At 34.8% G+C, this 27,144-nt stretch overlaps 1 protein-coding gene across 1 annotated transcript in view; it reads left to right on the plus strand.

Annotated features, from left to right (window-relative positions):
• The window catches only part of LOC142343880 (voltage-gated potassium channel subunit beta-2-like), a 58,657-nt gene extending 39,829 nt beyond the window's left edge, over positions 1 to 18,828 (plus strand). Inside the window, exons 4-11 of the mRNA XM_075395257.1 lie at positions 3,167 to 3,211; positions 3,729 to 3,772; positions 4,885 to 4,971; positions 11,194 to 11,400; positions 15,076 to 15,213; positions 15,911 to 15,997; positions 16,570 to 16,658; positions 18,478 to 18,828. Of these exons, the coding sequence (XP_075251372.1) occupies positions 3,167 to 3,211; positions 3,729 to 3,772; positions 4,885 to 4,971; positions 11,194 to 11,400; positions 15,076 to 15,213; positions 15,911 to 15,997; positions 16,570 to 16,658; positions 18,478 to 18,582 (802 nt within the window). The 3' untranslated portion in view covers positions 18,583 to 18,828. The remainder of the gene's footprint in view (positions 1 to 3,166; positions 3,212 to 3,728; positions 3,773 to 4,884; positions 4,972 to 11,193; positions 11,401 to 15,075; positions 15,214 to 15,910; positions 15,998 to 16,569; positions 16,659 to 18,477) is intronic.
• The last annotated feature ends 8,316 nt before the right edge of the window (positions 18,829 to 27,144 follow it).

Consider the following 27,144-nt stretch of genomic DNA (forward strand, 5'->3'; position numbering starts at 1 on the left):
GAAAATTAAAAGTGAAATAAGTTTCAACGCCCCGAATTAAAATTATGGGTCAAGGTTTCAGCCTCAAAATTGCTATAAATTAAGGGCAAATTGAGTAAATTTTTTTTTGAAATTGGGATTTTTTACGGCGATAAATATTTTCACTCTTAAAATTGAAGTTTTTACATGTTTTGCAACGCATTTCTGTTATTTTATTCCGATGAAATTGCTGCAATACTCCACATGAAATAAAATAAACGTCCTGCAGTGAGTTATTTGCACGATCTTACACAACAAGGACAATCCGTTCCCGTAAAGGTGATAGACTCAGATAATATCTAAACTAATAATTTTATCGCAAATTTGTTTTTGTTGGTTTATGCCTAGAATGTTGACTAAATAATCAAAGTTTCTTACGAAAAGAATTGATCACAAAATGATTGAGGTACAACTGTCTTCCTCCCTCCCTCCCTGAAAAAAATTATGGTTTTCGGTAAAATGTGAACAAATTTTTGCTTCAAAAATTACCAGGGTTATGGGTCTCACCGCCATTCAACGCAAACCCGGGTCGAGGTTTTTGGGTGACTTTTTGTAAGAAATGCGGTGAATGCGGTGAATTTTTGTAGGAAATGCGATGATTGCGGTCAATGCGGTGAAAATAAATGTTTGACCGCTTTTCTTACATAAATTCACCGCATTTTATACAAAAATTTACCGCATCAATTTTTGTGGCAAATTAATGTAAGAAATGCGGTGAAAGCGGTGATAAAAAATTCACCGCATTTCACCGCATTTCTTACAAGAGTTCACCGCATATGCTTCCCGCGCTTACTCACTCTGGTTTAATTTTAAAAGAAATATCAGGGAGTACGTGACAGTTGACGCAGTGGAATAGGCAATTACGGCATGCATGAGGTCAGAGGTTTAAGGACGCACCCGTGTAAGGACGATTCGTTTTTGTAAGAACACTGAGAGTGCGGTGAAAATAAATAATTCACCGCGATTCACTGCAAAAAGATGTAAGAAATACGCGGTAAAAATACAATTTGTTTCACCGCATTTCACCGCATTTCTTACGAAAATTCACCTCCAAACATCGACCCGGGAAATTATGTAAGATAAGCGGTGAATGCGGTGAAATTGCATAAATCAGGCGGTGAGTGCGGTGAAAAAAAACTTTATCGCCTGGTAGCGGTGAAATTACATAATTTCATCACCGAATTTAGCGGTGAATATACATGAATTCACCGCTCTGAAAAAGTGTCCAAATAATGTGAGATAAGCGGTGATTGCGATGAAATTACATAAATTCACCGCTTAAATTAGTGGTGAACTTACATAAATTCACCACTAAGAAAAAAGTGTTAAATTTGTGTGAGATCAGGAGTGAATGCGGTGAAATTAATGGGGAGTAAGGGAGGAATTGTTAGATTTAACCCCCCATTAAAACTACCACTCAATCTTTTTGACAATTTTTTCTAAGTGGTGAATTTATGTAATTTCATCACTGGAATAAGCGGCGAACTTACAAAAAAGCACCACATTTCATCGCTGAAATATGTAATTTCACCGCTAATATCGCAAATCTTACAAAATTCGCCGCGGTTGTTTTACAGAACGTGAAATGAATTTGATTTTTATTCAAAACAAAAATACTAGAAGTAAGTGAGAGATGGCGCAGTGGAAGAAAGAGTGGATGACACGCAGGAGGTGAGAAGTTTCAACCATTGAAAGGTGGGTGAAATGCGGTGAATTTTTGCAAGTTCACCGCTTACTATAGCGGTGAAATTACATAATTTCACCGCATGTCACCGCAAAATTATCTACGAAATTTGCGGTGAAAAAAAACAACTTTTCACCGCTTATCTTGCATATTTTTCCAATTTTTCCTCGACCTGGGTATTTAAATAACCTGGTATGAGTTCGGAATAGCTAGGGTTATCACGAATAATACATAGTATTATGAAAATTTAATCTTAATGCTATGTATTATTCGTGATAACCCTAGCTAGTCCAACCTCATATCAGGTTATTTAAATAAATAAGTGTATCAATTAAGGACCTTTATCGAGGTGCGTAGTTGGCGATGTTGGTGGGGGGGGGGGTTCAATTGGAGTCATCGCGAATTTGAAATCCCTTAACTAGCTCATACCTCTGGATAACGGACTCGGTTGGGGTACAAATGTGCGGGGACGCTTTGCCAATGGGTAGGCTGCAGGATCCGGGTAGTAGAAATCCCTCATGACTGGCGAGTTAGGATTTATTGCACTTGGCCGCTGCTGTTCTTGAGACGATGCAAATATAACCAACACGAAAAGGAGGCTAAAAATTAAAATTTTAAGCATGATTGTATTTTAATTAGTATGATCGAAATAAGTGCGTATAATTAAGCTATCAACTTGCTTTCATTCAACTTGACCCGAGAGTCGAAACAGTTCGTTGACATAAAAATTAATAAAATGAAGTTATAATAAATGAACTTTGATGTCCTTGTAAATAAAAACAATCTTAAGTTCAATTCATGCAGCAGCCATTTTGTGGTACCAAACCACCTTTATGACTCACATGATTGCATAACTATTTGCTGATTGCAGTTATACGCTGGTTCATTGGAATAGAAGAACATAATAATATCACACAAGGTTAGCAACATTTACCCCGCAAATAGTGAAAATTGACGAAGTTTTACCTGACCATGAACTCTGGTGATAGCTATACATCGGGAATGCTAAAACTACAATGATGCTAGGTGTAGTCACTGAAAAAATCTGGATATAAGTTTAACAGTGTTTGATAGAAAGCTGCACGTTCGGTCCCGTGTAAAATTGGTTCAACTTGCGAATTCATAAAAGCAAAAATTTAATATCAAATTATATAGGCATAATCTATTTGACAAACTTTTACATGGGTTTGAATCTTCTGTTTTTACTTAAAACCGGCAAACTTGTATACGAATATTTGCACTAAATCTCTCGGTATCTTCATAAAGTATAAGGGAGCTAAACTACTTTCTTTTAACAGTCAGTTCACATAAAAATCGAAACAAACAAAATGGGTTGTTACTGAAAATGCTAGTGAAAAACAGGTTAAAATGAAGTCCGAGGATTTTTTGACAATGATTGCGCAATTTGACGTTAATAATTTGAACCAAATTCTGGGAAACAAACATTTGCTGCTTTTATTTTAGAAGAAGTTCATACGTGGTGGCCACAAAGCTGTACTGGGGAGGCAAGTAAGTTGAAGCATTTATGGCAATCAATTTTTTTGTAACAATGAGGATTTTTTGGGTTTTTCTCATTATAACCCCAAACAAAATTGCTGCCCCCTTTATGATAAATTTACGGATAGGGTTATAAAGGTAAAGAAGCACCAATTTAAGGTTTTACCACTCTTTAACCATGAAACGCCCCCAACTAAAAACAATTTTTCAACAATTTTTGATGTTATGAAGAGATTATGCACATTTGACACTAAAACTCAGCCGCGAAGGGCATTAGTAAATGCAAATGTAGTTTTAAATTTTTTTTTCAATCAAATTTTTTCCAGAAACGAGACATTAAGCCGATCAAAAAAAATTGACAACACAATTTAGATAAAATTCTTACCCAATTTGAAGTGAAATCTGATCACTATTCGTTCACTCCAATCTATCTAATTAAAAAGTAACTATTAAAAACTCAAAAAAATGCAATTCAAACTGTCGATATAACAAAAATTTGGTTGGAAGTTACTTGTGCACTTTGTTTCAGGGCAGTAACGGAATGTGGACTTTCTCGAAAGCACATTATTGAAGGTAGAGTAGTTATCTCGACATTTCTTTTTAGGCTGAAAAAATTCTTCCTTTGTCTTGAATATACTTATAAGTGGTGTCAGGACAAAATAACCCAATGCTAAAAAGCACAAAATTTAAAATTATTGGTTTAATTATCATAAAGAATAGTTAGCATCGTAAATGCCTGTGTTAGATAATCTATAATTTAATGAAGTTAAGTTACACGACTCAGCGGCCCCGTGGGACTTGATATATGGAATTATCACAAAAGAACCAACTGGTAGTTCATTGAAAAGATCGATTGGGATAAATAGAGCAATTTGGCAGATTGGGTAAATTGTCACGTGACCTTATAAGAATATGGGGGTCTTTCCCATTATAGCCCCCCATGAAATTATAGCCCCCCATTATGGTATAAATACCATGATTGGGGGGCTATAGGTTATCTGACCACTAAGCTGGGGGGGGGGGGTTATAATGGGAAAAACCCGAATATGGCAATCAACTTTCAGTATTAATGTCTAATGTACAAGTTCATTGTGGATTATATGTAAGTAATATGTAAGTATGTAGTATTAGAGAAAAACTTTTAGAACCTCCTTTCAAAAATTTTTTCATCAAACATATTTCTTTAAAGCATATTTATTTGCAAGGAAAGTTTTTTGATATTTCTAAAAACCAAAAAAAAAAACAGGTAGAAATAACCAAGTTAACGAAAAATACGTTTTGTAAAAAAAATTAATACATTGAGCTTATTATTAGCCACAGGAAGGCAAAAATAAAAGATTTTTGACATTTAAAGCGAAGCTGTATTTCGTACCAATCATAATATTGGGCATATCTGATTTAAATGAGCGAAATTTGCTTGTTCAAAGTTGGGACAACTAAAATTAAACCTACTTCTAAAGGTGTGGAAGCTGACTTTTGAAAAGTATATCCGGGTTGAGCTTTCTCGGAACCTGTATCTACGAGCCATCTATGATTCCATACATGCCATACTAAAATTATTTATCTGATTTTCCTATGGTTGCTAAGATCTTTCATATATGAGTCGCATGTTTCATATATGGGTCGTATCGGATCCAAGAATCGGATTAAATAATGGTGACATTGGGCGTTTTTTTCTGTGACAGGTTTAGAGGCTTCCTTGGTGCGATTACAATTGGACTATGTGGACATTGTCTTTGCTAACAAATCAGACCTCAACACTCCAATGGAAGGTTAGAATCTTTTATTTTTTCAAGGAATATGATAGAATTGTAAATCTTTGTTCCGATTAACATTATATTCAATTTCTGTACGTCAAATCAGAAAATAATCAGAAAATTCAATCTGTTCTCATGCTTCATACTTTTAATCAAGTTCATCTGAAATTTCAACAATTACAATCTTCACTTCGCTTCGTTCTTCGGATCCCTTCTGTTTGCCCACCCCGCTCGCAGTGTTTTTAAGCCCTCCCATTACATCTTTTGCGTTGTTATATTGCACTTTAATATACGAAAAATAGCACTTGAGCTTGAGGGGAGTACAAATTAAAACGCCTTCTAAGTGGGGGAGCAGATTATCCTTAAAAGAACTCAAAATAACCAGTCGTATGTTCAGAAATGTGATTACAATTTTTTTACAATGGTTGAGGTTTGAGTCTTTTCATATCGCACTTAATTTGCCAATAGAAGTCATGGATAAAAATATAAATTTGAATGGATATGAGGGTGAGTTGATTGGGTATAAAATAATTGTTGACCAATTATAGTTTGTTGCTAGAATGAAGCAAATTTGTTGTGCACCAAATAATAGTAACCAAGGTTATTTTTCTATGCATTGTAGCTTGAAACATTGTGGATGGACAGTAACCAAGGATGCTGTGCAAGGAAAACTCTGTTACCATATGGATAATTTAATTGGGCGAATGCAAAGTAAGCCGATAGGCAAGCAAACCGACAGAAAAGCAAACCGAAAGTCATGTAATAGTTATGTAATCTATCAGAAATAATACATTGTCAGCCGTTACAATCAAGACTGCGCGTAGTATTATAGTGCATAATGTTTTCCAATGCACCAAAGAAACAAAAATGCGTCAATTTTTAGACGTCTAGTGGGTACGGGCCTCAGCAGACCGCTGTCCATGGCCATGCCTCTCATCCGCTGTGGGATGTAATCCGGAAATAGCGGGCCGGTTATCGCGGCGAAGCGCGCCCACCGGCCCGCCAGGGGCAACATAAAATACAGGTATCCGAAAATTTTTCGGCTTACTTGACCTCATTTTCAAAATTCGGCTTGCTTGCCTATCGGCTTGCTTGACCGCCACCATTTAATTGAGGCCCTCCGATATAAACGGAGATGAAACCTCATTGGTGACATGATGGTGTTTTTCCTCCAAAAAATTCTAAATCGTTCCTTTTCAGAGCCTGGTTGAGCCAATTTTTTCTGTTCAACTCATATATTTTTGGACAAAAAACAATATAAAAAATATAAAAATCCCACGAATCTTCCTTGTTTTTGCGATTTCCCAACATAATGCTCACAAGTCATTTTTTTGCCGTCATCTGGCAACGGCAACAACGTTTTTCCTCATTAAAATTTATTTTGAAAATACTTGTTCTGGAGCTGTAATCGTGAGAGGCAAAATAGAAAACTGACAACGGTCCCCCCCCCCGAGGTTTGTTAGACTCATTTTTTGATTGATAAAGCCAACTAACCACACTAACAACTGTTTTAAAGTAATGGACGCTCAACAAAGACAATGTTCGAAACTTTTTCCCACATCTGTCAAAATGTGTTGCATTTGAATCTCAAAAATTGGGCTACAAGACGTCAACCCCAAAGGTAAATTACATTTTTGTGATCGAGTTAAAGACTAAAAAAATAAAAGACGGCGATTAACAAAAGATTCTCAACCTTTGCGTGTTTTCTCACTTACCTGTCAAACCACTTGTTAGTCACAATTATTTCAAAGCTCATCGCCCTGGAGAAAAAATTTTTGGGCTGGTTAAAATTCTTTTCAGTATTAAACCGAGCAAAAAATGAATGTTTTCGTGTGGATATAGAAAGTCTTCCCAATTTTTTTTAATCTTTCCTAAACATCAAACTAAATCACTGCTCCATGTGACCTTTGACAACGTATTGTTAAATTTTAAAGCCCAAAATTTTTTTTGAGAAAATTAATAAACAGAAACTTTTGCTGAGAGAATAAGTCCAGAGAGAATAAGTGCAGTGAGAAAGCGAAATTGAATAAAATTTTTCTTGTTTTATTTGCGTGACCGTAATATCTAACTTGCTTAGCAGTATATATTGTAGTAGAATTTTTAGTGTTTTCCAATTTGCTTTCTAACAACAATTTATATACATAGCATTTATGGTTAAAAATGATGCCCATAGCTTGGAGATGTTATCAAAGAAAATAATACGGCATTTTAGTGCTAAATAATTCAATCTTGACAAAATAATTCAATCTTTAATTCAATCTTTACAAAATAATTCAATCTTTAATTCAATCTTTACAAAATCTTTGCAAATACAAAATCTTTACCGCGAAATTTTTCAGCGGCCCGTTTTGGGTTCATCAAGATACATGTAGATTCCTAAGAGCAAACACTAAAATAATTATATGGAACAAAAAATTTTGCAGTGAAAAGTTTTCTTGGAGTAGAATTTATATGTTTTAAAATAAATTATTCCTTGTAATATCTCAGATAGGATTGAAACATGAGCCGTTTTTACAGTTAATAATAATTACCAGAACCTGTTTCAATGCAACGTAGATGGAATCATGGTGGATGCAGAGCAACCAAAGGTGTTGTGTACCAAAAATTCTGTTGCCCTTTGTATATTCAAAATTTAAAATCTACGAGAAAAGTAGAGCAGTAACCTTATTGGTTGCGCAGTAAATTTTATATCGTCAAAAATTTCTCCAGAGCCAAATTGTTCAATTCCAGAGCGTTGTTGCGATATTTTTTAAGTAAGCAATGCAACAAGAGTCCGAATCCGCCAAGTGTTCTCTTTTTTAATTTCTGGCCAATTTGCTTATAAATCAGTTTGTTAAAGTTATCTAGTGACGGGGCCAAATTTTTACCTACAAAGAAAATTAAATTGAAAACACTATTTCTTTAACCGCAATTTTCTATGTGACAAACATGAAAGAGGTTATGCCTCTAGAAGTTTGTAAAACTCATTTTTCTTTTCTTCCATTCTAGCTACTCTTCTAGCTTGTCTGATGGCCAAAAAAATTTCAAAAATTTTCCCAAACGTTTGAGGGGTGTTGCAAATTCTAATTTTGCGCAAACAAACCAACAAACTCAAGGTTCCATTTTTTGGAACTGCGGGGGGACCAATTTTTTTTTGTTCCGACCCCCACTTTAGACTGTTTTTGTTCACATTTTCAGTTAAACATTCGACTGTTTTTGTTCACATTTTCAGTTAATTTGCTAAAATTTGGCACAATTTCGCTAATATAATTCAAAACAAGTTAAAATTTTTAAGGCAGATTGTTGTTGTTACCGTTAGAGATAGATGAGCGTTGCTGAATTGCTTGATTGAAGCTTTTTTTTGGCTAAAATTTTTGATAATATTTTCAAAATTCATCAAAATGGCACAAAATATGCTTTTGTGGTCCACTTTGTTAAAGTTGCCAGACTTAGTGACCTAGAAACCTTAACACAGACTCCCTAATCTCAAATAAAGCGCTAGTTGCAATTAAGCTACGTATGACAGTCCTCTGGATTTAAAACTTTGCCGTTTTTTGCAGATTTAACTCGATAATTATACAAAATGCATCGTTGTTTTTTTTAATATTTGAAGAACTCCACTCAACAATTGGTCTAATACGGAAACATTTGGATCACTTGGTCGGTTTGTTGGGCGCGCGATAAAATCAGGGAGAGGTTCGATAATATCATGGATTCTTAGAATCAGATTTTTGGTTTTTATTTTGATTCTACCTTTCAAAATATATTGCTTTTATTTTTTTAATGTTAATTACTGACAACATTTTTTATTCACGGCTCCGTTAATGACAGCCAAAATTTACGTAAACTTTAGGCTGAATGTAGATACAGTTTGTTTTCAGAGAAACAAAGGGTTTTTATGGCTTTGAGGAAGAGTTTTATAAAAGTTTAACTGAATTCTTGTCTTTTGCATTCAATTGTCATTCTTTGGGCAGTGTGATTTTTAAGTTTAACCAATCAATGATCTAAATTTCTTCCTCAAGAGGTGCAGGTAAACGTTTTCTATTCATTCAGTTGTTACCTAATGTCTCTTATGTCATTGAAGGTATTTGTTTTAAGGAAATTTCTGTGATTTCTTGAACTTGTCAGTTTTTTGTATTGTTTTAGTCAACATTTTGCTTATTCTCAGTAAGTACAGGTCATCCTTTCCTCCTTACAGAATAAGAAAACATCTTGTGGCCGATTGTTTTTAAAGAAGGTTTTCTTGCTTTTGGTACTACGAGTTTTCATTCAAAACTTTCTGATTTTTGTGCATAATTGCTCATTTTTCTGTTGTTTTTCTTTCTTTTGAAAATTGTCACATTATTTAACAATCTAACTGAAAAAACCTTTACAACATTTGAAACTGAACATAATTTTTGTTTTCATAACATATGGTTTGAAGAGCTGCAACACCGTTCTCTTGCAGAAATTGGTAGAGTTTTTTTTGCCCTTTATTTGTTGTTAATTTTTGTTTTCATATGCCAAGTATTGTGTAATTAAAGGTCTCAGTGGCCAACTATAGATTAGGACATGAATTTAATATTTGATATCGATAGATAGCTAATGGTTATTTTCACTTTCGAATTAAATTTCCAAAAAAGAGTCATAGTAATCTTCAACTTATCACTTTTTGTTCTGGTTTGCGTTTTTTTCTTCGTATTTTACTATGTTGTATCATTTTCGTAAATTAGCCTCATTGTTTAGAGCTCTTTTCAATGTTTTTTTTTACTCAAACAATAAATTGTCTGTTGTTTAAACGCTACAAATGATGTCTTCAAGGCTTAGACAATTTGTTTCAGCAAGAATTTTGTGAAGTTCAGATACTTTTCAGTTTTTGAGGTTCTTTTTGTTGTCATTTTGTGATAGTCGTTTTACAAAAAGATGTTATGATGGGATCAAAGGAGACGCAAATGAAGATGTTATATTCTCGCGGCTAATATCTTATAAATTTAATGGCTTCAAAACTGTGGTTTCGTAAAGATATTTTTGAAACTTATTTGTTCAGCTTGTATTTAATGTTATTTTATAGTCTTATGATTTAGTCTCATTAATAACAGTCGCAATTAGTTTTCCGAGTAGTTGCAAGACAAACTGTCTACTCTTTTAGTCGAAAGCTTTTGTTGGCTATGAATTTTGAAAATATTTGTTTTTAATTAAAAAAAGTGATAGATTTTTGAGATCTGCCAGTTTTATTTCTGTTAAATTGTAGCTAATCATCTCCATATACAATTCACATCATTTATCTATTGAAAGACAGTGTGCTCTCTATAAAGGTTTTATTTTCCTCAGATGGTCTTTCCTCTTGGAACAACCATTTTTCATAAAACCAATTTTCGTGATTTTTGTGTATCTGCCCCATTTTTGTAGGTTTTCGTATTCTTTTCACAGTATCACAATAATGGGCGTCATTTGATTCACAATTGTTGTCACCTGCAAAAAATGCAAACGAAGATTTTTATTGTGTTTAGTGATCAGCTTAAAATTTAATTGATTGGGGGGGGGGACATCGTTTTCGTGCATAATTTATTGTGCAAATTTTTTGTTTTTGCCTATATTTGTCGTTCTTTTTGTAGTCGTATGACATATCCTGGATAATGAAAGGCCTCAGTCGCTCTCTATTGAGGTTTAAAAGACTCTCTCAATGGTTTCATTTGATGCGAAATGTTTCCGATCAGTTCGAATTTAATTCTTTTTTAAAAAAGCAATGTTTTATAATACTTTGCCCCTTTTTCTCATTTCTAGTCAACTTGTTGACAAGTCGCATTGAGGAAAAGTCCCATATTTTGTTCCAAAAAAGTACCGGTTAGTCGTCTTAGTATAAATTTTATCTGATGCCATTTTGATTTGGTTATTAGTTTTTTTTCTTGTTTTCAAAAAGTGGACAAGGAGTTTTGGTCGTAATTAATATTTGCAACTATTTGATTTTTCTTGCCGTCTTTTCTGGTAGTCATATTATTGTAGCCACAGGTCTCATAGGCCCTCTAGAGTAGATTGTTTTTACTTTTAGTAGTTTGTTGAACGATTTGTTGACATGTTAATTTTTTTATCTCTTCCTCATTTGGTAGACAATTAAGTGAATAATGTAGATGAGCGGGGTCGGAACTTAATGTGTGTTTTGGAACTAAAATTTTTGTATTTTGGAACACTGCAGCCCTATAATTGCTCTGGAAATTAAATATTTTGATAATATTGCCAAACTATCAGTATCTCTGTAATTATTCATTCTGTTTCTAACAGAGATAGTGCGTGCCTTCACCTGGCTCATCAACAGTGGCAAGTGTCTCTACTGGGGTACATGTAGATGGTCTGCCTCTGAGGTCATGGAGGCATTCTGTGTCGCCAGACAGTTCAACCTCATCCCCCCAATTGCAGACCAGTCAGAGTACCACATGTTCAACAGGGCTAAGATTGAAACCCAAATGCCGGAGCTTTACCACAAAATAGGTAACTATTTTTGTCCATAAAATTTCCTCAGTTGACCAAAATTCACAAAAAAATATTATTTGCATTATACTACTAAGTTTTTTCCTTCAATGTTGCAAATCAAGTTTAGAGGTTTGTGTTCATCATACAAATAATTTCGAAATGTAGCTCATATTCTTTCGAATGCTACATCTTGATTGTTCTTTAATTTCATTTGTTCAGTTTAAATTGCTGAGCCAGCCCGGGTTGAGGTTTTTGGGTGATTTTTTGTAAGAAATGCGGTGAATGTGGTGAATTTTTTTTTAAGAAATGCGGTGATTGCGGTGAAGGCGTTAAAAAAATATTTCACCGCCTTTCTTACAAAAATTCAACGCGAAATTTACCGCTTTTCTTACAAAAATTCACCGCATCGAATTTTGTGGCAAATTAATGTAAGAAATGCGGTGAATGCCGTGAAAAAAAATAATTCACCGCTTTTCTTACAAACTTTCACCGCGAAAATCACCGCATTTCTTACAAAAATTCACCGCATTTGTTTTTGCAACTTCTAATTAAATTCACAAGAAATATCATAGAAGTAAGTTACAGTTGGAGCAGTCGAATAAGAAGGTGAAGACATACAGTAGTAAGAGTTTCGAACCCGTGTATGGAAGTGTCTTTTTTGTAAGAATACCGAGATTGCGGTGAAAATAAATATTTCCGGTGAATTAAATATTTTCACAGCGTTCTCGGTATTCACAGCAAAAAGATGTAAGAAATACGTGGTATAATCGTTTTTTTTACCGCATTTCTTACGAAAATTCACCGCCAAACCCCGACCTGGGAGATGCCTATTCGCATAAATTTTTCCCGTTATTTTAATTTTTGTGGGTCCAACAATCAGCTCAGGGTCAATTTCGGTGCATACTTAACAAATAAGGCGCTGATTGTGCTGAATTTTGTTAATGTACGTTTCATGGCATAAAAATCTGAAATGCGCTGACTGTGTTGAACTATCGAAAAATTACTGCATGGGCTCCTTTGATAAAGAAATTTTAGCTAAGTTTTGAGCTAAAATTTGCAAAATATCAGACGATCATTTCAGAGATTTTTTCAAATATTTTTCATAAAAGTCTTCACCCTGTGTTTTACAGTCAACAAATCAACAAGCAGCTCCATTTCAACTTTAGGATCATTCTTTTCTTTCAAAAATAACTCAAAAGACTATTTTTGTTTGCCCAGTAGAATGTGACCATCTTTAACTGAGTTCTTACTTCTTTCGGTTAAAACTTTAATAAATAAGCTTAATTCCACCTCTCATCACTCTATAAAAACCATCATAATTATGATCGAAAAAAATTCAGTATGTTTACACTGGTTTATGAAAACTTCTAATGTTCTTCTGTTTTTTGTTGTCGAGGTTGACACTTCGATATCTGAGGTAGTTGCTTTGTTTTCCAAATAAATTTAGTACAATCTGAGCTTGGACATTATGTTTAAAATTGCTTCGCGTTTTTTCCCTAATTTCGCTGATCTTGGTAAATACAAAAAACATTTGTGCGCTAAATTTGGCATATCATAGCTACAAATGAAAAACAAGTCGACAATTTTCTCTCACCGTTGAATAGTAGAATCAGCAATAGTAGAAACGACTCTATGCGTTTTTGGACTGAAGTTCTTTATGATGTTATTATGACGCATTTTTAAAAAAATCTTATTTTCTTAGAATAAAAAGACAAGTTGTCTTATTTCAATGCTAATAAAATGGTCTGTGATTGAATTGTTTGCGTTACTCCATGACGTAAGTCAATTTAACGCATAAGAAATTTTAAAAGAGCATTTACTCTAACGAATGCAATATTTGCTTTACTCATGATAGATGTTAGGAGCGCGTCGAGTTCCATCCAAATGAAATTCTTCTTTCAGATGCAAAATTTAGCTTTCCAAATTTGCTGAAAATAACTTTGAAGGAAATAAATATTTTGAGATGTTCTTAAAAGTTGACTGAATATATTAATATTTTTGTTTTAGTGAAACATCGAAATGTATTTGGAACACTAAAATTCACAACGCTTTTGATAGTGGGACATTTTTAAAAAATTTTTAAAAATTTTGATTACAATTTTGTTATAAAATTTATCCTATTTTTGGCCTATTCTCACAGCAAGTATGTGTCTCCTAGGGACTAATGGATTTTGATTGGTTGTGCAATTGCTTTAATTTTGGAATTTTGGGAAATAATGGAAGTTGTTCAGACGTTTTCACACATATGTAACGCACGTTCAGACATCTGTCGACCAATATAAAAGGATAAAAGTAGAATCGGAAAGCAGAAGTAAACTGTCTATCTTAATTTTATGGTCCAGACCACAAGTTAGTCTGACCTGAATGTTTTTTGTACTTTCCCAGAATTTCCCACCGACCTTCTATGTCAAGTTCTGGTTCATAAGTGGGCCGCTCAACAAGGGAAACAACCCAAATTATCTGCAAATCTCTTTTATCAGTACTTTACGTTGAAAAAGACATTTTTCTTGATTAAATTTACAGTTCGTCAATATTTTTTTCACAATCATATTTTAACATAAGAGTTATAATCAGAGTTATAAGCGTGCTTTGATAATCGAAACAGTAATCGAATTCAGTTCGAATTGTTTCAAGGTTGGTCATATCTGTCACTATTTTCTAGGATGCCTGTTTTTGGGCAAGTGTGGTTAACAGCGACAAGGTTTCTTGAATTTTGTCCGTACCTATCTTCGCCCTTGTTGCCGTCATTGTTGCCCACTGTTACTAACCGCGATAGTTAACAACTTGTCAACTAGACTGAAATAGAAGAACGGATTTCAGAAATGTCCCCCCCCCCCCATTCTAATTGCGGATTAAGGAGACAATCACCAGTAATAATTAAATAGCTGAATTGGACCTCAGTTAGTTACTAAATGATTTCAAGCCTTATGGGGTGAGCTATTATAAGCCAAATAATTTCAAACTTTATTTCGATCTATTCTGCCCCCCCCCCCCCCCCGGTGTTTTTTATGACCCCCAATTACATATTATACGTTGTTACATAGCACGTTACTATGTAAGAAAACGGCACGTGCGCCTGGGGGTCATAAAAAATTTATGCTCACTAAGCTGGGGGGAGGGGGGAACGGAATAGATCCCTTTATTTCAAGCCAATGCTCAAAATCAAAATCTTGAACTTGGGTTACGTTTATTCGTGAATGCGCATGACGGATATCACCCCTTTTAGCATTACTTATCTGCAAGGTTAACGTCACCATTTTTTCAGTTGTGAATAAAAATGAATCTAAGTGATAATTGGTAAAGTGTTATTGTCACTGTTGGCCAGGAAACTTCAAATAAACTGAAAAACAGCAAGTTAGACTTTCGAAACGTAATGATATATTTTTCATGAAATTTTGCCTAAATTCTGAGCACGGAATCACCTCACTTTTTGGAACGATTTTCAAGTTTTGCAAAAATATATGTGAATGCTGAACAACGCAGAGGCAGAACTATATTGACAAATTTAACACATTTTGTGGATTTCACTGACGTCCGCTAATTTGTCAAATTCTGATTGAAAAATTGGAAAAAGTTGCCAACAGTGCAGCTTTTTCATCAGATTCTAGCGAGTGTCTAGCCGGCTTATTTCGAGGAATTAAAATTTTGCTTCTGCTTAAAAGTAGATATTTTTGTTTTTCTACTGTTTTTCAGGTGTCGGAGCAATGGCGTGGTCACCTCTATCGGGAGGTTTGTTGACAAACAAGTACAAAGGGGGAACTATACCCACTGGATCACGTGCAACTCTGAAAGGATTTTCTCACATCAAGTCTAAACTTGTTCACACAACAGGCAAACAAGAATAATTACAACACAGTTTGATTCTTGAGGTCTGTTTCAAATGAGGTCTGTTGAGGTCTGTTTTAAAGGAAAGTTGTTCGGTAAAACATATTATCAAAAAACCTATTTTAGAACATAGTTCCTCCCCCCACCCCACCCACTAGACTGGGGTCGGAACAATAACAAACCTGGATGTTGCCAACAGCTGTGATTAGCTCAGGACGTGTAATTTTTTGTTTTTTATTTTGTTTTTATTTTGTTTTTATTTATTTGTTTTTATTTTGTTGTTTTTATTTGACAGATCGTGGTGTAGTATCAAAATAAAAAAATAAAACGCTCTCTGTTCAAAACCGCCCTTACATAACTCCATTGTGCTCCGTTCTTCTATGTCAGATCAAGGTCAAAACTGCATTGATCATTAGCTTTGAACTTAACTTTTAACGAACAAACTAAGGAATAAATATCTAAGTATAAAATGAAAAATACCTATCAAGATTTGGACTGCTGCTTTTGAATTGATAAAACGCAATAGTGCTAACTTCCTAGTTCAAATTCGCTGCTTCAAAACCAGAAGGATATTTGTTTTCAGTTTAATCTGGAGATTTTCATGAAAGTAATTTCTATTATCTGAAAGTGAACCAATTCTCAAAATATAACAAGAAAAACTTGATTGGCTGGAAAAGATATCTGTGTTGTGATTGGGCGTTAGTGGATGATGGAATCCAACAGCAGAAGCTGGACGAGTTGGATCTGATCGCAGGCAGAGTGGGGTGTACCCTTGCCCAGTTAGCTATAGGTTAGCATTCTTACCTCAACCGCTCTTTCAAGTAATATTGTTTTGACTAACTTTAAGTTCAGCCACTAACTTCAAGTATTATTGTTATGGTTTGAAATTTGTAAAGGTATTGTGGCGGGGGTTATTCTGGGGAGATTTCAGCAGCATCAAGTCAAATTTTGCGATAAGGCTTAGCTTGGGGGGGGGGGGGGTGTTATGGGCTTGGTAGGGGGTTATGTCTTTATGTTTCAATTCTATTTGTTTGGCTGCATGGATTTTGCTTCGACTATGGTTAAAAATTTCAATCCAGCAACATTATTTCCGGTTTGCGTCCGCTTACAACTCAATTGCTGGTAAACAAAATCAAGAATAGCTCAAATTAATCTAGAGCATTAATACTTTGTCCTAATATCTTTGGTGTAAATTTTGATAAAATAGATATTGATTTGTATGTTTCTCAGAACTATTTTACAGCCTCAGAAGAGACAAACTCTCTCAATAACATATAGAAGAATACTATGGTTACCTTTACAGATAAATTGTGTTTTTAATTTTGAGTAAAAAAAAATTTGCTAAATGTTTGATTTTTTCAGCATGGTGTCTGAAGAACGAAGGTGTTAGTTGTGTCTTGTTGGGTGCCTCTTCAGTAGAACAGATCAAAGAAAACATCGCCAGTCTGAAGGTTAATGATATTTTTTTTAACAAACCCCCTGAGTAGTATCAGTTGTTTCAAATTCTTCAAGAATTTTGGTGTACAGACACAAATTTCAAAATGAAAGACTTTAAAAATACATGGAATTAATTTTACAACGTGAGGTTTGATAGATTCATGTAAATTGTAATGCATAAAACATATACTAGCGAATGAAGGCTTTAAGTTGATGTTCCAGGCTGATCACAAAAGTGAATTTCGGCGACCCTGTTCAAATACACACCCTAATGGGTAGTGAAATGTAGTAGTGCTTATTGAATTTTGCTACTGTTTATTGATTAGGGGAGAAATTGTCCGTTTGTGTAGAGACAAGGCGAATTAAGGTGTTTCAATTAAAGTCGGTCGATAGAAAATCAGTCAGTTGTTTAACAATATTTGACCTTTTATCCAGCAAGGAGGCTCGGTAATGTGCGTTCGCACATAAAGTTCCGACCCCGCTCATCCACATGAGAACAGATAGAAAACCCCAAAAATTCAAGTACTTTCCAAAAATTTTTGGTGTAAAAAATGTTGCATTAGATTGTTGAGATCTGCTATTATTAAGAAAACAAAGCAAAACGAACAACAAAATCAAACGAACAACAAACATTAATTACATCCAAAATTTGAAAAAATCTTAATAACAAAGTCAAGATAGCGTCAGATAACACTGAAACGGAGCAAACTAACTTGTATTTTACTAGAAAAGATATGGGATCAGTACATGATAAGGCTGCTTTACAATTAGACAAAAAAACAGCAAAGTTAATAAATTCGCTGATATTTTTAAAAGCAATTAATTTCAAAGTAAGGAAAACCATTAGATATTGAGTTTCAACTGAAATTATCCAAACGTTTTATTATCACCAATGCCTATATAGGAAGGCATTAGGACTTGTTTTTATTCAATTTTACCTACGGTTACAAAAAGAACAACAAATAGAGACAACAAACAAAAATTCAAATGAAACTTGAGAGAAGACGCTGTCGAAGCCGTAAAGCCATTTTCTGTCCCTCAAAATCTGTTCGATGACGCCTTCTTCGAGTGCCGAAATTGTGGTGTGTTATTTCTCATTAATGAGACCAGGTAAAAAGTTGCCAAAATAATCTAAAAAGGGGTAAAATTAAGAAAAACTTTTGTGTTTTTCGAAAACATTTGTGTTTTACGCAAATCTGTCTAATTTTCACAAAAACTTAAACCATGATGACTTTCTCTAGCCCAAGAAATGTAAAAAATTTTTCAATTCCATATTCCACGCTGGATTGCTTTTTTAATGGATATATCGATCAGCCAAAATTGTCTGAACAAAAAAAACCAGTTGAGTATATAGTTCCTCCCCCCTCAAGAGGGGTCGGATCAAAAAAGTTAAAAATTGTAATTTATCTAACAATTTTTTTTGTCAGAGTCTGAAAAAATTGTTTAAATAATTAAAATTTCAATAATTAATTTTGTAAAAATTATGTTTAGCAAAGTTTTTGAAACGTGGCATTGACTTAAAGAATGAAAATAAGAAGAAGCAGCTACTTTTTTCTAGTTTTCATAGTTTCATCGATTTAACGAACAGAACTCTTCCAATAGGCGCTGGGAAACGACGGATAAGTTCAACAGCGTCCTGGTAGCGTCGATTTTCTCAGATGTATTTGTGCTGCGTAAACTTCTGAGTTGTACTTTTTTTTACTCTACGAATATTTTATATTATTAATTTTGTATTAGCTTTTGAAAGTTTCATATATTCTAGGATTATTTTGCATCAACCTTACGTAATAATTGTTTCCAAACTTCTAATTAGTTTGACATGGTTTTTTTCAGGTTGTACCACTGTTGACCTCTAAACTTCTGAAGGACATTGAGGTCATTCTGTGCACTCGACCGGCCGAGTCAAGGGTATTCGAACAAGCCCTGTTCATTGTGTGACAGGATTCGAGGAATGAAACACAACTAACTCTGTTTAATAAGTGATTAATTCCTGCTCAGAATAAAACGAAACTTGATTCAACCAAATTTGTCCCTTACTTGTAAATTAATGGTCTTCCGTTTTTTATCACTAGTTTTTGCTGTAAAAACTATACGCATAAAATGTTAGATTTTACAATATGGCGTATTTTGTATAAATTTCAAACAGTTTAGTTTAACTTAAAAATAATTGATTATCTACCTCTAGCCGTTGATGAGCTCAGACGGTCCTTGCTAATTGGCAGGTTTGAAGATATCGGAATTTATAAATACCATAGTACCAAAAAGCTACGTACAGCATGATTTCGGATTTCAAAGCATGATTCGTGCTTCACAAGCATGATTTTTGCTAAGGCGTGAAAAAAGATGTGAAATTTAGAAGTTTTAAGAGAAATTTCATTCTCCTTTTCTCCGCTTAAACAAAAAAGATGGTTAAACCGCTTTGTTCTTTCACCGTTTGCCAAGTTGTTACGCTACGAGATATCCGATTTTCAAGGTCTAAAATAAAAAAGCAACTCAACTTGAAATTCCAGTGCACAAACTCAACAAGATCCAGTGCACAATATGCATACAAACGCTAATTGAAAAATAAGTTTCGAGGCCCAAAAAGCGAGTGGAAGACCCACAAAATTGTCATTAAAAAATCAGAAAAAAAGTTGGTTACCGATGTTTTCAAAGATCATAAAAACCACACTGGAGCGCATTAGAGTGGCTCACAAGGCTTTCTCGTGCTACGATACAGTTTCCAGAGGTACAGTTAGACGAATTCTCAAAAAATATGACTTTTTTTTAAAAGAAATGCTTCAAAAAAGGCAGTTTGAAGAAGAAAAGCAAGTGTTTTCGTTCAAAATGGTGTGTCAATATGCTCAAGAAGCATTTCTTTTCCTCTAAGAATTTTGTTAATGATGAAACAAGGGTGCGCATCTCCAGCGACTGAATTGTTAGAGTTTTTCTAAGAAATGGAACCAGATTTGAAAAAAGAACAAAAAAATTTTGAGCTCAGACAAACTATCACTTAAGTTTTGGGGTGCAATACCATCAGGTGGAGGGAAGTTGCTTGTTAAGTGTCCAAACAGGCTAAACGCTGTCGGATAATTGAAAGTTTTGAGAAATTATGAAGAAAAAATATGTTTCCTGGACATTATTTTTCAACAAGGAATTGCTCCTGTGCATAAATCGAAGATTTATTATCGGCAATTGTTTCCAACAAAACTAGCGGAAGCTACTGGAATGGCCAGCATAAAGTACAGATCTGAATCCTATTAAAAATTTATGGTCGATTTTTGAGCAACAGTTACAAAAATAGACAGTTTTTTGGGAAAATTTAGAAGAAAAGCGTATGAAATTTGGAATGAAATTGACGCAGACGTCGTGAGAAACGTATATGAAAACTATAAAAATCGTCTACTAGACTTCAAAAAAGCTAAAAGTGTAATGTCATTTTGTTAGAGAACAAATTTGAACTCAAAATGTTATATTATTTGAGATTGGTATTTTTTTTAAAATCCTCAGGTGTACGTAGCTTTTTGGTACCCTAGACCAAAAACCAAAACATTTTTTTATTACCACTTAACTTAATCGCCCTATTCCCCATATCACTCGGATTTTCCTTTCGTAATACATACTAGCAACATCTTCCTTTCCTTTGTAACAATTCTCAAAGGCGGCAAGGATAGAATCGTTAGCAAAATAAGTTTTGGAACAATATCTCCCATATATTAAGATTTTGGAAGCGACTTCGCTCACTAATGTAAATGAATTCGCCCGCCTTTTATTATTGCACATGTTGATGTTGCAATGGACTGCAAATCAGAGCAGAGAAGGAAGGAGTCTGACGGTATTTTTTTGTCTGGATATTTTGATACCGGCCCGGCTAGTAGGCATATAAAGACTGGATAGTTCTGATCACAGCAGTGATTACAGTTCTGATAAACTGAGCAGTTTTCATCCTACGGTCTGAACAGTCAGTTTGTTGAGGTCATATTATGTAGTATAAATTACAAGATTAAAACTATATCATAGGCTGATTGGTTGACTTTAGTTAGCAATTCAAATTTACAATCCAGCAGGACCAGAAAAATATTAGCATACTGCAAGACAAAGCTTAGGTTTACTCATCTTAAAACCAGGTCTGGTCATAAATAGTTTTTTTAGAAGCTTGAAAACAAATTTGACTGTTCTAGCTACCGTTTATAACACGCTGGAAGTGTTGTCTTTGTCCCACGATTAGAGCAAATTTACATAACGGGGGACTATGACTTCAAAGGGGGTTCTAAAATGGGAAAGACGCAACAAATAATTATATGACAACACTCGAATGTGCAGTTTAGAAGTCATTTCACACCAGATGCACTAATTCTACATAAAAGCTTTGAAAAAAATTTCCAATTTGAGAGAAAATTCTCAGGCATGATTTTGATATCGCATTTGCTTTTGGATCTTTTCCGATTGCGATCTTTTCATGTCACTCAGCTTATTGGGGGCATAATTTATGCACCCCACATGCGCTTGGTCATATATTTATATAATTATTTACTATTTACTGGCAGGTGTTCTGTAACTGGGGAGTGCATAACGTACTGGAGGGCGCAAATGGAAAAGAGGCTCACTTTCAATCATATCAAAATAAATAAAATTGGAAAACAAAATTTTCCCGGACAAAAATTATGATAGTAATGACAAGCTTAAAAGCTCAAGACTTGGGTACCAAACTCGATTCCAAACCCTAGTGATGAGCGGATTCAAATCTTGCAAGAATCTTGCAAGATGATTCAAAACTTGCAAGATTCTTGCAAGAATCTTGCAAGATATCAATCAAGGCCAAAAAATAAATCTGGGTACAAGTGTTTTAGAAAACATCTTTGAAGCAAGTTTTTGTTTACTGAACAAGTTACGAAGCCTAATTCAATGAAAAAAAAATAGCCAGGATTCAAAATCTTGCAAGAATCTTGCAAGAATCTTGCAAGATTTTGAATTCCGGAAAAAATATTTATGTGTTTTTGGTAGCTAAAACTAACTGAAAACCAAATATCATGACTTATATCAGAATTCTTGATCAGCAAAACTGAAAATAAATGACTTTTTTCGTCAACGCCTTTTGAATGTGAAATCTTGCAAGAATCTTGCAAGATTCTTGCAAGATTTTGAATTCACATACAACTTTCCGACAAATAAATAGAAATTACTCGAGGCAATCAAATCCGTCTTTTTAAAGTTCAATTTATCTAATAAAAAGAGAAATATTTCAATATTTCTCTTATCTTTCATTAAAACAAATTATTTTTAGAGAAACAAGCAGTTGGGACTTTTTCTTACTGATCCTGTCCGTAATTTAGCATGTTCTTGTTGTAGTAAAAAAAATTCCAATTAATTTGAAGTCTAATTATCTTCCTAAGGAGATTTAAATTAACCCATGATGCCTTCAGTTGATAGCTGTTAGTGTTAATGTCCTTGAAGTGTTTTCATTAAGAAAAATCGATGTGTTTTTGAAAATTCATCTTTTGTTCTTCTTTCATTCGATTTATTGTTCAATCTTGATGTCAGAAAATCAACCTTGGCTTTCTGGTAAATCAAAAATTAACTTCGTTTTTGATCTTATGCTAGGTAAGGCTTCTTTTTGGGACAAAGAGAAAGCAACATTCGGAGTTTTTTATTTCTGATATTTTGCAATGTACCGCAACAAACTAATTGTAAAAATGATATATTAGTTCGTTCAACCAATCTTAAAGTCATCTCATAGAAAGAAAAAAACTGTTCCAAAAATGGCATTTCAGTTCTGTGGTGCTTTTAATAATTCTTGTTCCAAATCTTTTTTTGTCAAATCACACAAAAGACACCAGCCTCAAGGGCGAGGTGGGAATTTTCTCCCAGTTCACAGTAGTGGTCTTGGGTGTTCATAACTACTAAGTGGACTTGAATTACGTTCAGAATTGTCCACGTTGCACCGTTTTTAGCCGTTCTGCTCAATTGTTTGAGAAGTTGGTGTCTCCCATTAGCCCAAAATTCGCGGGTACGCTTCATGTGTTTGACAATTTCTCCAAAACTACTGTACCAAATTGAACGGCCATTGTTTTTTTTGATGAACACTAAATGACTTTGTTTGCAGTGTTTAGTTGGTTTCCCAACTCGGCTTTAAAAAGAAGTTACCAATGTTTAAACTTGAAAAAGTTGAAGTAAACCTTAATTTTTTTTGGGCTCGCTTATTGTTTCTGACAATTTTTCTTGATCTACTCTGCCAATTTGGCCAAACATAGTGTCATTGTGTTGAATGTAGGTTTTTCCGATGTTTGTTGTCTTCATTTGGTATCTAAATTGGCCTGCTCAGGACGTTAGTAAGCTGTAAATCTTAAAAATTAAAAAAAAATATATTTTAATTGGATTTCAGTTCTGATGTAGTTTTTCATCTTAATTGGTTATTGTTGCTAACAAATTGTGTTTTTTGGCTTTGTTTTGGTTTCTTACGTTTTTCGAAAGTTAGTTTTTGGGGAATCATCAATTTTTCATTCTTTGCGAAATCATGAAATTCTTGTTAGAGGTCTTTTTTATCAAAACACATAAAACAACCTGGCCTTTAGGGCGAGGTGGGAATTTTTTCCCACTCCTTAGTGGAGATCTTGGGTGTTCAGTAACTACAAAATGGACTGGAATTGCGTTCAGAAGTGTCGGAGTGGCACAGTTTTTAGTCGTTTTGCATAATTTTGCGAGAATTTGGGGGTCTCCTATTAGCCCAGATTTCGGGGTTCGCTTCATGTGTTTTATGATTTCTTCGAAACTACTGTACCAAATAGTACGGGCATTGTTGCGTTTTGCTGATCCTAAACTTCCATTGCTTTCAGTGTTCATTGGTTTATCAAGTTGCCCTAATCAAAAAGATATTAATGTTTAACTTTGGAAAAATGAAAAAAAAATTTACATATTTGAGGGCACGCTTTTTGTTTCTGACAATTTTTCCTGAACTACTTTGCCAAATTGGCCAATCATAGTCGCATTTTTTGTAAGCTTATCAAATGTCTGCGGTCTTGAATTTGTGTCTAAATTGGCCTGCACAGAAAGCTATTAAGCTGTAAACCTTAAAAATTTTTTTAAAAAATATTTTTTAATTGTTTTTCAGTTCTGATATAGTTCTTCATCTAATTTGGTTATTGTTGCTTGCAAATTGTGTTGTTTTGGCTTTGTTTCAGTCCCTGAAGTTTTCCAAAACTTAGCTTTTGGGAAATCATCAATTTTTCATTCTTTGCGAAATCAAGAAGTTCTAGTTAGAGGTCTTTTGTCTTTTTTTTTCTAACAAAACACACAAAATAGCCTGGCCTCTAGAATTTTTTCTCACTTCGCAGTGGGTGTCTTGGATGTTCAGTAACTATTCAGTGGACTTTTATTATGTTTTGAAGTGTCCGATTGGTACCGTTTTTAGTCGTTTTGCATAATTTTGAGAGAATTTGGGGTCTAGAAGACGGAGGTACGCTTCATGTGTTTGACGATTTCTCAAAAAGTACTGTACTAAATGGGACGGCCATTTGCGCATTTTGTTGTTCCTGAACTCTCCTTGTAAACAGTGTTGACAGATTCCTTACGTCGGCTTAATCAGAAAACTGGAGGAAAGAACTTGTTTTTATCACATTGAGAAAGGAACTTAATGTTTTGTACTTTTTCGAATTTCTCAATGAATTTTTGGTCAAAACGAATGATTATTGGCTTGATCTGTTGCTATTAAGACGTTCTTCTCTGGAATGGCTAGTGATAGTCTCGAAAAATATTCTTTAGAACTGTTATTCAATGATGAATGCGGAAAAACGAATCCGTACTCAAATTTTTGGCTGAGTGGTGTTTTGCTTAATTGAACAACTGTATCGTCGTGCATTGACAATATTGTACCTATAACGGCTCATTTGGTCTGTACGAGACACCTTTTACTTTTGATGAGTAGTAATTACACTGACACGCCCTGGTCTAGAAGTTATTCAAGGACAAATTTAAGAAAAAAAAGGATTTTTGGGTCATCTTGGTGTCCACCCAAGTTTCTGTACCCCACAATACCCGAGTAACCATACATATATGGGTTCATTAGTTTCCTCAGATAGTGGGGAGTGTTTCCATATAGATTTTTCAGATGGTTTTATCGAGTTGAGAAGGTCAACTTTAGCCCTGTATGCGCCGAACCTCGATTTTGGCCAATCTCTTCTCAATTTTCATGTCTGAGTGGTGTTTTGCGCAATTGAACCAGTTTTTCGGCTTGCGTTTTGTGTTTTCTAGACACTATTTAAGTTGTTGAAGCTAATTGTATCAAATAATCGGGTTAATTCAACAATTTTTCTTTTTTCACGATTTCATCAAATTTCTGTGGATGTTGTTTTATGTCAAAACACACAAAACATCATAACCTTCATGGTGAGGTGGGAAATTTTTTCCCACCTCACGATGAAGGTTTGCCGTGAGCTAGAACGTGGAAGTGGACCAGAATTACACCCACAAATACGCCGGCAACTCTGTTTCACGTTGTTTTACGTCAGTTCCAGAGATTTTGGGCTTCGGTTTTAGCCCAAAAAATGGGGTACAAGACAGTATTTTGTTAATATCTGCTAAAGTACTGGACCAAATTAAACGGGAGTGGTCGCGTTTTGTCGGCACTGAACCCCTCTTGCTTGCAGTATTTGGATGGTTTCTCAAATCGGTCTCATCAAAAAGTTATTAATGTTTAAAGTTGAAAAAAGTCGAATTTTTGGGCTATTCTGGGTGACCCAAATTTCGGTACAACATAACAGCTGATTTGCGGAATAAATGTTAGTGTTTTAGAATCCTCAGTTAGTGGGGAGTATCCCCATATATATTTTCTATAGCGTTTTACGGAATTATGATAGTCAAATTTGGCTCTGAAATCAGGTCACCTCGCTTTTTGGGTCATTTGGTAGGGTACCTTTACTTTGGAATAACTCGTTGTAGAGTGAACCGATTTCGATGATTTTTTTTGTTAGACCCAGCTTGAGCTAAGCTTTGTTTTGATATAGGTCTCGTTCCGTTTCGTTCAGCCGTTTTTGAGAAATTGGCCAGTAAACTTGCCCTCCGTTTTAGCCCCAGAAGCGGATGACACCATCCGGCACCAGTTTTGAAGCTTTGAATTTTGTTACTTCAGGTTACAAAATTAGTGTTCTGAATAGCCCGTCTAACGTAGATTCCGAATATGTATACTTTATATAGCGTTTTTGCAGGTTTAGATGGTCAATTTTGGCTCTGCAGCCACAGTACCCTTGCTTTTTGGTCATTTGGTACGGTGCCTTTACTTTGGAATAACTCGTTGTAGAGTGAACCGATTTTGATGATTTTTTTTTGTTAGACCCAACTTGAGCTAAGCTTTGTTTTGATATAGGTTTCGTTCCGTTTCGTTCGGCCGTTTTTGAGAAATTGGCCAGGATAGGTGCCCCAATTTTCACCAGGTGAAGCAGGGTACCTGTACTGGGTACCCGTTTTAAAGCTTGAAATTTTGTTACTTCAGGTGACAAAATTAGTGTTTTGAATTGCTCATCTAACGTAGATTCAGAATATGTATACTTTATATAGCGTTTTGTGATGTTTAGATGTTCAATTTTAGCTCTGAAGGTGGTGTTTCTCTCCTCCAAGGGCACTTGGTACGGTACCTTATTTTTGCTATAACTTCTTGAAAAATGCACCGATTGGGCTCATTTTTTAATATGACGCGTGTCTCAAGCTGTGCTACAAACGGTATTAAGGGCGTTTGTTTTTGTTCAGCCGTTTTTGAGAAATTGGCCAGGAAAGTTGACCCCAGATTGAGCTCCTGAGGAGAGAAACAGTACCTTGATGACCAGTTTATAAACTTCCATATTGAAGCATTTCATTATTTCAGATTGATTGTAAATTCATTGTAATTGCTGCAACATCCTTTCCTTACAACAGCGAATTCCAGACATCAATAAACGTGAGTTATAACCTCAAATAATACTCAATAATTGGAAAATATGCCTATTTTAGCTTCAGAGGCATATTTTTTAGTTGCGTTTGGTGCAGTAGTAGCGGGTACCGCTAAATCTGAAGTAGGTCGATGGTCTATGGTCTGGTTTGTGGTCTGTTAGTCTGGTCTGGTCTGGTGTAGTCGGTCTGGTGCAGTAGTAGTACTCGTAGTAGTGCTACGTAGTAGTAGTAGTAGTAGTAGTCGTAGTAGTAGTCGTAGTAGTAGTCGTAGTAAGAGTCGTAGTTGTAGTAGTAGTAGTAGTAGTTGCTGTTGTTATAGTTATAGTAGTGGTACTAGTAGCACTCGTAAAAGCTTTCATTAAAGAGGACTTTGAAAGCGATAGACGATATACAAAACTACTTGATACGTTGTCAGATTACTATATGGTGTTTCAACATAAATCGCTTTTGAACCTAGTCAAGGACTTATTCAAATGAATTGAGGGTCCTAAGAGGAGTGTCACTGTCCGAGTACAGTCTGAGGGGCAAAGAATTTTTGACCTAGGTGGTATACGAAAAAAGTACTCTATACGTTGTCAAATTTCGCGCTCAAAAACTAGCTAT

The sequence above is a fragment of the Convolutriloba macropyga genome, chromosome 8, assembly GCF_964194025.1.
Source record: "Convolutriloba macropyga chromosome 8, txConMacr16.3, whole genome shotgun sequence".
Lineage (NCBI taxonomy): Eukaryota > Metazoa > Xenacoelomorpha > Acoela > Convolutidae > Convolutriloba > Convolutriloba macropyga.